This window comes from Caenorhabditis elegans, chromosome I (assembly GCF_000002985.6).
Source record: "Caenorhabditis elegans chromosome I".
NCBI lineage: Eukaryota > Metazoa > Nematoda > Chromadorea > Rhabditida > Rhabditidae > Caenorhabditis > Caenorhabditis elegans.
The window spans coordinates 5,321,663-5,332,784 of NC_003279.8; the positions used below are offsets into that span (position 1 = coordinate 5,321,663).

At 32.7% G+C, this 11,122-nt stretch overlaps 3 protein-coding genes and 1 non-coding gene across 5 annotated transcripts; 2 read left to right on the top strand and 2 right to left on the bottom strand.

Moving 5' to 3' along the window:
* The first annotated feature begins 3,886 nt into the window (after positions 1-3,886).
* aman-3 (Alpha-mannosidase) lies at positions 3,887-8,560 on the top strand. Of its 2 annotated transcripts, none has more exons than NM_001374890.2 (19): positions 3,887-4,023; positions 4,077-4,232; positions 4,281-4,398; positions 4,449-4,617; positions 4,754-4,881; positions 4,934-5,011; positions 5,056-5,329; positions 5,435-5,521; positions 5,564-5,653; positions 5,743-5,920; positions 5,967-6,105; positions 6,199-6,527; positions 6,597-6,724; positions 6,771-6,858; positions 6,907-7,017; positions 7,063-7,168; positions 7,211-7,430; positions 7,743-8,202; positions 8,280-8,560. In NM_001374890.2, the coding sequence occupies exons 1-19, from the start codon at positions 3,904-3,906 to the stop codon at positions 8,436-8,438; spliced, it is 3,138 nt and encodes a 1,045-aa protein (NP_001362173.1). In that variant the 5' UTR covers positions 3,887-3,903; the 3' UTR covers positions 8,439-8,560. The 2 variants fall into 2 exon arrangements, with proteins under 2 accessions (NP_001362173.1, NP_001361919.1); NM_001374889.2 differs by having other exon boundaries at positions 3,894-4,023; positions 6,768-6,858; positions 8,280-8,557.
* Positions 8,561-8,812: 252 nt separating this feature from the next.
* Positions 8,813-8,833, top strand: 21ur-12374. The gene has a single exon (NR_050110.1).
* Positions 8,834-8,915: 82 nt separating this feature from the next.
* On the bottom strand, positions 8,916-10,507 carry spe-11 (Spermatocyte protein spe-11). Its single transcript, NM_059168.5, has 7 exons — positions 10,430-10,507; positions 9,883-10,171; positions 9,710-9,835; positions 9,383-9,537; positions 9,240-9,335; positions 9,097-9,194; positions 8,916-9,050 (listed from the first exon to the last, which is right to left on the bottom strand). Exons 1-7 carry the CDS (start codon positions 10,493-10,495, stop codon positions 8,981-8,983), a joined length of 900 nt encoding a protein of 299 aa, NP_491569.1. The 5' UTR covers positions 10,496-10,507; the 3' UTR covers positions 8,916-8,980.
* Positions 10,508-10,586: 79 nt separating this feature from the next.
* On the bottom strand, positions 10,587-11,118 carry F48C1.9 (FIP (Fungus-Induced Protein) Related). The gene is made up of 2 exons (NM_001392297.1): positions 11,019-11,118; positions 10,587-10,810 (listed from the first exon to the last, which is right to left on the bottom strand). The coding sequence occupies exons 1-2, from the start codon at positions 11,096-11,098 to the stop codon at positions 10,678-10,680; spliced, it is 213 nt and encodes a 70-aa protein (NP_001379599.1). The 5' UTR covers positions 11,099-11,118; the 3' UTR covers positions 10,587-10,677.
* Positions 11,119-11,122: the final 4 nt, after the last annotated feature.

The following is an 11,122-nucleotide window of genomic DNA, read 5'->3' on the forward strand; positions in this document are numbered from 1 at the left end:
TCAAATATTACAATTTTTTTGTTGATAATTTGGCAATTTACCAAAACTTTTGATTTTTATTGTAGGAAATCTACACACGAATTGACTTTTTCTAGTTTCAATTATAATGGTCCAAAATACATGACTAGATATAATTTTAAAGATTTTTAATTATTTAAAAAATCTTTAAAATGATATCTAGTGTTGGACTTATCTAATTGAAAATCTTAAATTTCGATTTAAAAAATTTTCAGCCAAAGTTCTGATGGGGAAAACCTAAATATATAATGCTCGAATACAAACAGTTAATAAAATCAGAAACTGAGGAAAAAATATTGTGAAAAGGAAAACTGAGTTTCCGGCATCTATCTAATTATAAAAATATATTCAGAAGTTTTTTTGAAATGATATTTTTTGCACCATATGACGTCTTATGTTAGCACCATGGTGTTAAAAAATTGGGAAAGCTCCACCTGTAAAAAAACTTTCTAAAAAAAGGAATAAAAATTTCCCGAATTGCATGAGAAAGTATAAACTTGTGCTTATTCATTCCTCTTTTATCTCATTCTGCTCATTTCCTTTCTGTGCCACTTTTTAGTTGTTATGGAGACCTCTCCACGGACGAATGCTTCGAAAGTTTGGCATTATTCGTCTCACTTGCTCATTCACACATGCTTCTTATTTTCTTTCTTTTTTTCTAGTTGGCTTGGAAAAATCACACAGCAAACACTCAATTTTTAATAGTGCACAAAAGTATGATTTCACCGTCCCCTTGTTATCAACAAAAAAGGGCGTTTCAAGTGATAACCAGAGCAAAGTATCATGTATTTCCAACAATTTCAAGATGATTCAGAAGTAACGAGCATATCATATTCCTAAATTTCTGTTTCGTGATTTCTGCTTTACAAAAGCATCCAAAAAACCTTACTTTCTATTGATTTCGAATCAGATGCTGGCACTTTAATTGGTTTTTAATTTAAAAAAAACCACTATTTTTCAGAATTTGTGTATTAAAAAAAAACAGTAAAATTTACCAAAATATGGGCGGAGTATTTGACCATATTATTTTCAATCGGTTTGAGATTATTTTCCACGAAAAGTTCGATGATAGGTTTATCTTGGCTTCTAGAGTTGAAAATTTGAACAAGTGTGCACAAAAATACCACTGAGACACTTCATTAGAACGTTATCGAATATAGGGTTTTTTTTTGTGTTTTTCAATGAATGTCTAGACATGTCTCCTACAGTCTGTTTTGTTATCTATAATTAAAGTGCTCAGAAATGCACTTTATACACTTTATACTTTTTGATAGCTCATTTTGATAGATTCGATTACAATCTGAACATTAAATTGTGAAGTAACTACTGACAATTTATCCAGCGAAACTCTGACTTTGAGTTTTCGGTATCCAAAATTTTTTTAATTTTTTATATAGCGTCACTACCAATTTTAAAAAATTAAAAAATAATTTTTCAATATATACTTCACTGTAAATAATGACAGTTTTCACTATCAGCCAATTTTTTTTTGGAAAGTCGGCAAAAACCCAAAATTCTAAAAATAAACTTTTTAGTGAATCAAAATTATTCTAAATTTTAGCAATTTCTCTAGACTTTGGTGAATTTTTTTTTGAAAAACCAAGGCATTTAGAAAGGTTTATTATTATATTATGTTATGTGAGAATTACAAGAAAACATATATGTAGATACTATAAACTTTCGACCATGTGATCTCCGTTTCAAAATATATAATTCATTTTTTGTAAGAAAGACCCCAGAACATCCTCGACATCTTTTTGTCTGTTGCTAGGCTTCCAAATGTTTTTTTGTTCTTCGAATGTGAAAGTTCAATATCCAATGGAAAATTATTATTCACAACAATATATTTAATCCCTTTTCTCTTTTTCATCCCTTTTTTCTCTGTGCATCGTGTTTTCCAATTTCCCCGTTTTTTTGGCTTGTAGCAACCAGGTCAAATAAGAACAAAAGTGCTAGTTCAAATCGTAAATCCCGTAATTAGTTATTCGCATTTAATTGTTTCTCTATATATTTGTCTTATTCACAAAATAAAATTTATATTGTTAATATTACTAAAAGTTGATTTTTTAAAATTTTTGTTGAAAAAACTCATGAATGTGTTGATGAGATTCAAATGAGTACATGCCGAAAAAATTGTTTTCTAAGTACAGTATTTAATATTCTTTTTAAAAGTTGTAAGATGGAACATTGATACATGTTTGGTAGATTTGCCAATTTACTAAAACTGGCAAATTTTTTTTTGAAAATCTAAAAATTTTTGGAGCGATTAGGATGGCATTTAGTTGTCAGATTATTAGAAACGTATTTATTTTAAATATTCAGTGACAATCATTAGAAAAATCCACTAAAATTGGTAACAGTGATTTTGTTCGACATTTCGAAGCTACATACGTCCGCTTGTGTTTCGCTTATACATTTTTTTTTGTCAAAACATATATCATGTTTTAAAACATAGCCTCAATTTCGTCTACACCACCTTTCAAAACTTTCTGCTAACAAAAGTGTATTAAATTTTAAGTTATTCTCTATTTGGGTATTCAGAAAAATTACCGACCCCTTTGGTTTTTTTGCTTCCGGCGTTCTTTCAAATTGAAAGGAAAAATTCATGAATTTTTGATTTGTGCTACTTCTATGTAATTGATTGAAACATTTTGCAAAATATCTTCTATTAAAAAAATATTTATTAATTTTGTCGCTGATTAAAAACGAGGAATTGATTATAATATTTCCATAATTAATTTGTGTTATATAAACTTTAACAAATTAACTTACAAAAAAACTTCCAAAACCAATAATCCACCATATATCATATTTAAAAAGTTCACAAAAAATGACGAACCGTCTCGCTTTCACAGCTAAAAATTCAAAGGCAATGTGAGTGTATATTTCTCTTCTCTCCATTCGTTTCCATCTATTATATTTCCAATAAAATGCATCACTGTATGAAAGCATTATCGGAATTTTACATTTCATAAAAATCTGTGTGCCACGAAACTTTTTGGTGTGCTTTGTATATTCGTTTTATTTTGGGAAGCTGGTTTGCTTTTTTTTCATAGCAAAATTTGATTTTTCGGGATTTTCACTTCAGATGACTCCGATTTGCCCAAACTTGGAGAGAACTTGAATCCGATGGTCAAAAACTCCAAAGAAATATTTCAAATTATTTTGAAAATTATTCCTGAACCATTTTTCTCATCAAAATCCGCTGCAAGTTTTTTTTCTCAATATTTTATCAACTGCAAAACTGAACAAATTCCTTTTATTGGTATTTTTTAATTCTATTTTCTACTATTTTCTATTTTCTATTTTTTCTATTTTTATAACTATTTTCAAACGTAACTTAATTTTGAAAATTAAAAAATTAAACTTGGCATAATTTAGTAATTTTGAGCTTAAAAATTGAACTATTTGTGATAAACTCGGTTAAAATTGTCAAAAATCAAATTGCCAAAACTGATATCAACTGATTACAATTTGAATATAAAATTCTTATAACTTAAAAAAATATATAGTTTGCTAAAACTAAAAAAAGTTTTTAAACATAAAAAACGAGAACAAAAATTGGGCAAAAATAAATTCACGTTCAATCCCATGGAGATTTTTTTGCAGCAGCTATTTCTGCGTTAAAACCGCCCGTGAGTTGGCATTCTTTTACTACTCATAAAATGTTCCTAAAACAACCATATCCTATAATTTTATGTGTCCTCTTCAATGCACACACTTTTTCACCTCCTTTTCCCCATTTCAGCTGTTCAAACCAAACGCTACCTCCTTTTGTATTTCAATCCTATTAAATTTCCCACATAATTTGTGGAATGCTTTCTCTTTTCAAAACAACTATATTCTTTCTAGAACTATATTGGTTTTTTTTTCAGCATACAAAAAATGCACCGACTTGCGTTATCAGCCAAACGGAAAGTACTACTCAATCCGAAAACTGTTTCTATTTATTTTTTTGCTATTCTCTTCACATTTTTATTGGCATATCATCAAAGATTAGGACAGGTTTGTGAACAATTTTTCAAATGAGCAAGAATCTGTAATATATTTTGTTTCAGCATAATAATGAGCTTCACATTTCACGAGTTGTCAACATGCGATCTTTTGTAAAAGAAGCCAATAATCTATCAAACAGTCAAAAGAATCCAAATATTTTCGAACCAAAAAATGAAGTCTGCCAACGACCACTCACAGAGTCTTCTACCAATTTTAATGTGAGTATCAGAAAAATTATCGAAAAAACTACTTTTTAATTTTTACAGACTTTTGACCTATTTGAGTCAGTTGTTGCCAAAGGAAATACACTTCCACCGGCTTCAAAGAAATCAAGAACTGAGAAGTTGAAAGTTTATGTGCTTCCATTTACACATGTAGATCCTGGTAGGTTTTTTTGTTGATAATTATTAAATTATGATTAATTTTGCAACCAGGATGGCTCGAAACATTCGAAAGATATACAAAAAGTACGAATCAAATTTTGGACAATATGCATCAGTTTATGATGAAAAATGAGAAAATGAGATTTATGTGGGCGGAATTTGTGTTTTTTGAACGATGGTGGTCGTTGCAAAACGAGCAAGTTAAGGAAGACGTCAAGAAGTAAGTTCGTGCCTACTACAAAAATTGAAACTTTTTAAAAACTAACATTATTGATTGGAATCAGATAATGTAAATATGTAAATCTACCTTGTAGACATCGAGCGAGTTTAACTTCCAAAAATTCCGAAAATTTCAGATTAGTTACGGAAGGTCGTCTTGAACTGGCAACAGGCTCATGGGTTATGACGGATGAAGCAAATCCGTATTTCCCAGTTTCCGTCGATAATATTGTTGAAGGATTTCAATTCATCCATAAGAATTTTGGTATACCATATGATCCTCCGGATTCTTAAACTTCCAAATTTCTATTTTTCAGGTATCAAACCCCAAACAATGTGGTCAAATGATCCATTTGGGTACTCGAATTCCGTTCCATATTTATTCAAAAAATCAGGTTTGAACATCTATAAATTTACTGATAATTGTTTTTTACTTCAGGCGTTCATAGAACTGTAATAAACCGAATTCATCACAAGTTGAAGCAAACATTGCAAAGTCAAAAGGCAATTCCATTCAAATGGCGGCAATATTTTGATGCAACTGGAGAAGATGACGTATTAACCCAAATCCTACCATATACACATTATGACATTCTCAATTCGTGTGGTTCCGATGCTTCGGTCTGCTGTGAATTTGATTTTAAGAGAATGACACATTGGTCGTGTCCTGGGCCGAAGCCTGAAAAAATTACGAATGCTAATGTGGCTGCAAAGTAAGTATTCAGCTGCAAGTACGCTTTTCGATCGTTAATTTTTAGTGCAAATAGGGAAAATACGGTATGTATAATAGAGGATACGTAACACAAACCTTATTTCAGGGCTGAAAAACTCGTCAACCAACTTGAAAAAATGTCCGAAATGTACAAGGCGCCGGTGATTCTTATGATGCATGGTGATGACTTCCGGTAACTATTTATATGCTTCTAAAAAAGATTAAATGAATTCAGATTTGATATGATTGAAGAGTGGAACCAACAACACGATAACTTTATTCCAGTTTTTGATGAGATCAACAAAGGGTCTCGAGTGGAAATTAGGTAAGATGTCTGCCTAAATTCTAGCCTCAAGACTGCGCCTGCTTAGAAAATACCCTTTTGAGACTTCCTTTGAGACTTGAAGTTTTCAGATTTGGTACCTTTACCGATTACTTTAACGACCTTGAAAAGTGGTATTCGAATAACAAAGACTCTGAGCCACCAACTGTTTCCGGTGACTTCTTCCCTTATATGTGTGCTCTTGGAGACTATTGGACTGGATATTATACTACAAGACCGTTTTTCAAACGTCAAGGAAGACTTCTTCATGTTGGTTTTTAAATTATTGATTTTAAAGAATCAAACAATATTTCAGTCTCTGATTAGAAATGGAGATATCATGCTCTCAATGCTACGTGTAAATTTGAAGCAGAGAAAAATCGGCGAAAATGTTAAAAGACTCGAGGCAGCGAGACGGAACTTGGCACTTTTCCAGCATCACGATGCAATTACAGGTTAGACTTTGATAATAATGAATTAGACCCTTTCCAGCTAACAGTTAATCTAAAACTAAACCATTGAAACTTTTCCTATATTGAAAATTCCAGGAACTTCAAAAGTGAGCGTAATGGACAATTACTCGGAACTCCTACACGCTTCTATTGTTTCTACAAACATTGTGCTGGAAAATTTGACAAAAAGCGATATCGATCTCTACCCCAGAATTCACGATGGAATCGAACTTCAGACAATTGTTGATTTGGAATCCAGTGAAAAGGAAATTCGAATTTTCAATAGTCATTTGTTTGAAATAACTGATGTGTTTAAAATCCGGGTCAAGGAACGAGAAGTTATAGTTTCGATTGATGGAAAAATTATTGAAGCTCAATTGGAACCTTTCTTCCAAAAGTCGAAAGTGGAGAAGGATTCATTTTTGGTGAGTTTGATTTCAGCAGCTTAGTTTTCACTAGGCCACAATTTTTAAATAATATTTTTGAATTCTCAGCTTCTGTTCCAAGCAACTGTTCTTCCATTGAGTATGATGAAAGTGAAAGTACAAAGAGGAGACTCTGGAGGTTTGACGAAAATGGCTAAAATTGAAGCAAAGGATACTAATGCATGGGATTTGGGAAGGTTGGGTAAAAACACTACTAGAAAATTATTTGAGTACTTTCAGCAGCTGGACAATTGCGTCTTCAACATCGGCTCCAAACTTAGAAACACCATACTTTAAAGTGTCAAATGATCCAATAACTGGAGCAATTCAGGTAGTTCATGATCGAATGACACAGGGATTAGAATCTAAATTATTTCAGAGCGTGAATAAACTCAGCGATAATTCAAAATTCCATTGTCAGCAATCGTTCTACAACTATAAGGAAGCTGGTGGAGGTGCATATCTCATGAGATTACACACTAATCCAAAGGTAAGGGTTTTAATTCTAATCGTTTTAAAACATAACTCTTTTCAGGAAATAATTGAGTATCAATGGTTAAAAGTATCAGGCCCTCTGCGACAATCGATCTATCAAAAATCTACAAATGTTTTACAACGACTGAGTATTCATAATGTTGAAGGTATCCCTACGACTTGAAACTTTTTAATATTGAAATCTTTAGGTCCATCTGGTGAGGAAGTCGATATTTCCATGTCAATTGATATTACAAAAGAGAGAAATACGGAATTAATGACACGATTCTCTACAAAATGGGACAAACCATTAACTTATACAGACAGTGTTGGAATGCAATTATTAAGAAGAGATTTCTATAAGTTGCCAGTTCAAAGTAATTACTATCCAATGCCAACTGCAGCTGTTTTGCAGAGTGGGAAACAGAGGTAAGAGCTCGGGGACTGGATCCTGGATTTAGTTTCATAGTACAAAAATCAATAGTTCGTATTATAGTATCTGTAGTTTGAAGTTTATGACGTCCCAATTTGAATGAGGCACTGAAGGATTACTGTAGCAAGACTGAAACTATAAATTTGATATTTTTTATCTTTCATAACTGAAAGATCTTAATACATCTAGGAATGTTTTGTTCATCTTTATTATTTCGTAGAGAATTGAAAATTTAAATTTTGCAGATCACCTTAGATTTTTTTTTCTCCAAATTTTGAAGAATATCTAGCTTATAAAATTCGTTTCAGGTTGTCTATAGTATCTAATGTGGAGCATGGAGCAAGATTCTTGGAAAGCGGAACTGTTGAAATTAATATTGATCGAATTTTGAATCAAGATGATGGAAAAGGTCTTGGAACTGGTCCGGATGCAATTCCAATTGACATGAAACCAGTTGATATGAAATTTAAATTAATTTTCGATAGCCTTGAATCGGATCCAACTGAGAATTCCCGTTATTCAACACACAGTTTCCGTGCTCAACAAGCAGTTCAAACAATCATTTATCCACCGATGATGTTCAATAGGCCACCGAAAAAAGAAGAGGATATTGAAGAAATCGAGGAAATTTCGAATTTGAAATTTCCGTGTGATATTCAACTATTGACTGTGAGACCTTTGGAAGATAATAAACAATTATTGATTTTATATCGACATGCAACCGTGTGCTCTAGTCAAAAAGTTGGAAACTGTGGTGGTGAATTGAAGGTATGTTTAATTTTAATTTTATTGAAGCAGTTTGTTGCAAAAAATAAATTTTCACAAAGTAATCGTTTTTTTTTCAGAGTTCTCTCATGGATCTTCTCATCAAACTGGGTGCAAAACAGGTTCAAAAAACGGATTTAAGTGGAGTTACACGAGTTGGAGGAATTATTAAAGTTGAATATTTACCGGATTATGAGCTCAAAACTTTTGATTTCTTGACTTTGATTCTTTATCGATGACTTGTTTCTCTTTTCACTTTTTAGGGATATTTTATTATGGGTATTGTACAAATCTCAATGTTTTTGTTTTGTTCCTTTTTTTTTAAGTTTTTTCTGTGATATAATAAAGGATTCAACTCTTGGTTTAAAACATTTTGAAAGATTCGAAATGAAAAAAAAGCTCCAAAGAACCTCAGAACGCCCGGCTAGGACCAAATTGAAGCGCATTTTCGGAATAGGAATCAAATTTGGGATGAATTTATGTGCAACATGCTCGTACAGAGCCGGCCAGTCTACGTTGTGCCTAAAAGGCGTCGTGTGATCGATGGCAAACTTGTTGCACATTATCACTGTTTCAAATCTCTAGTTAATTCTGAATTTGCACTCGATATCGATCAACAATAAAAATTGAGGAGTAGATAGAAAAAAAGGTGACTTTATATGTATATTGAAATATTGATTGTTGAAATGCATTTGGTTTAGAATAATATTGTAAGTATTCGAATAAGCTTTATTGCTCTTTCTATAGTTCAATATTTCACGAGTAAGCTAATCATCACGAGTCACTTCTTCGGCTCACGCATCTTTCTATAAAACTTTTGAACGTTTCTCACAACACTTTTCAATGATTTTCTGAAATTTTTAATGTTAAACATTTTCATCATTTCTCCAAACTCACTTATTGGAAAAAGCGTCCTCATCGAGACACTTGAGATCCAACTGATATGCATTGAATTTGTGAGTAACCTTATTCTCATCCATCTTCTTTTCAAGCCACTATAATAAAACATTACAACAGTGTATAGTATTTCAAAGTTAAACCTTTTTGTAATGCTTTTCTCCAATCTTCAATTCTTTTCCAAGCTCCTCCATCTCTTGACAGTACTCGTCCCAAGGTACATACTTTGCATCGTCCTCCTGTAATTTTGAAATTTAAATGGAAATTTGTAGATAGTATATCATACACGCTCATCCATCGCAGCATCATAAGCTCTTGAAGCTAACTTTCTCTGTTCACGTTGTCGTTCCCATTCGGCTTCAGCACGAGCTTCATCTTCATCCAAATCATCCGTCATCATCTGCTCCATTGTCGGGTTACCTGCTTTCTTCATTGCGGTTTCTGAAAAATTTTTTTGCATATTCACTGGGGAAATTCGGTTTAGGACTCTTCTAGACATTTTTTGTTATGGCATCGAATTTAGCAGATCCACAAATCCGATCCTCCATTTAACGTTAGTTTTGTCTTACTAGCAATTGCACTTTTGACGTTATTCACCAGAGATTACACTTACCAACAGTAGCTACAAACTTCTTTGCTCCCTTCTTTGAAACATTTTTATCATTATAACGAATATTCATAGCCGCTCCTTTCCCGCAGTTGAAGAATCCCTCATTAACCTCATCCAGGCCATCAAGTACTGAAAATGGTTTAAAATTTCCATTAACTATTTAATTATTAACTCACTGTCCATGCGAGCTTTTGAATTGTACTCTTTGTGCTCCTTTCTTCCTTTCAAAAACTCTGAATCGGAAACCAACGGCAAGTGGCCTTGAGTCATATCCCACTTGGATCTCAAATATCGTTTCCATTCAGCTTTATCTTTTTTTCGTTCTTTTTCTTTCCATTCGTCCCATTCTTTTGCGTTATCCGATTTGGCCATCGGTGTTCCAATGGCTCCAAATACTGATGGATAGACAATCTCACGTTCCTCTGGACTTTCATAACCTTCTTGCGAGTTGGAGTTTCTTTTGAGCTGAAAAAATGTTTCAATGTAATTTGCAATCGTGTTGATGGCGGATTGTATCAGGAAGCAGGAGCGAGGCAATCAGGTAGGCGGCACCAAATTTAATACTTTTCCGAATATGAGGTTTCGTTCATGCTATAATCAATCATAAGTGAGATATCGGCCAAGCAATAGGATCTTCTCCAACAAAGTTGACTAAGTTGTCATATCCATTGTCAGAAATGATGTCAACCTCTGCCGAGACGACTACTTCTGATCTTTGCTTACCGATTTCTTCTTTGGTGTAGTCTTGTTGTTGAGAGCAGTACTGATGTCAATTTCTTCGTCGGACATTTTATCTAGTCGGTTTGCGAAATAATCAAAATATTTCAATTCTCCCCCCTCCCCCTACTTTTTATAATAAAATATGAACTTTAAGTTCATAAGGGTGTCACGTTGTTTTATTACAAAAACATTAAATTGAACATTTTTTATTGATAATATTCTTTCGTGAACAAAATAATCGTCCAAATAGTCTACTTTCTCTTCTTTCCTTGATAATAATTGTATCCAGGATAACTGTAATAGTAGTTATTTGCCGGTTGACGGAAAAATGTTCTGTCGACCACTGCTCCACCAAGAGCTGTAAGCCCGACTTTTGCAGCTGTACTGGAATATAGAAAAGTGTTATTTTTCTTGATCCTATAAAAATTTTGCCTAAATTGCAATATGTGTTTCACATGTGAGACGTGCTAAAATTCGGGATTTGCAAACTAAAATTTAAAAAATTATTTGGAAATTAGATGTTTTGATGAGTTTTGGCATTTGAAAATAGTGATATAACATTCACAAACATCACAACAATTATTCAATTTACCTTAATTGGGCTTGAGCTACATTGAAAGTAATAGCAACAGCGAGAAGAATTAGGAAAAAGGTAGAAATTGAAGCTCTCATGTTTGTTGAAGATCTGATCTGATT

What these genes read in the sequence shown, in the direction of transcription:
- aman-3 (NM_001374889.2), top strand. Translation starts at nt 3,904, where the DNA reads ATGCACCGACTTGCGTTATCAGCCAAACGGAAAGTACTACTCAATCCG. An exon ending in AATGCTAATGTGGCTGCAAA is followed by an intron (nt 5,330 to 5,434) that starts GTAAGTATTCAG and finishes ACCTTATTTCAG; the next exon opens with GGCTGAAAAACTCGTCAACC. An exon ending in GTCAAGGAAGACTTCTTCAT is followed by an intron (nt 5,921 to 5,966) that starts GTTGGTTTTTAA and finishes ACAATATTTCAG; the next exon opens with TCTCTGATTAGAAATGGAGA.
- spe-11 (NM_059168.5), bottom strand. Translation starts at nt 10,495, where the DNA reads ATGTCCGACGAAGAAATTGACATCAGTACTGCTCTCAACAACAAGACT. An exon ending in CTACACCAAAGAAGAAATCG is followed by an intron (nt 10,172 to 10,429) that starts GTAAGCAAAGAT and finishes ACATTTTTTCAG; the next exon opens with CTCAAAAGAAACTCCAACTC. An exon ending in GAGGACGCTTTTTCCAATAA is followed by an intron (nt 9,051 to 9,096) that starts GTGAGTTTGGAG and finishes TAAAAATTTCAG; the next exon opens with AAAATCATTGAAAAGTGTTG.
- F48C1.9 (NM_001392297.1), bottom strand. Translation starts at nt 11,098, where the DNA reads ATGAGAGCTTCAATTTCTACCTTTTTCCTAATTCTTCTCGCTGTTGCT. An exon ending in GTAGCTCAAGCCCAATTAAG is followed by an intron (nt 10,811 to 11,018) that starts GTAAATTGAATA and finishes TCTATATTCCAG; the next exon opens with TACAGCTGCAAAAGTCGGGC.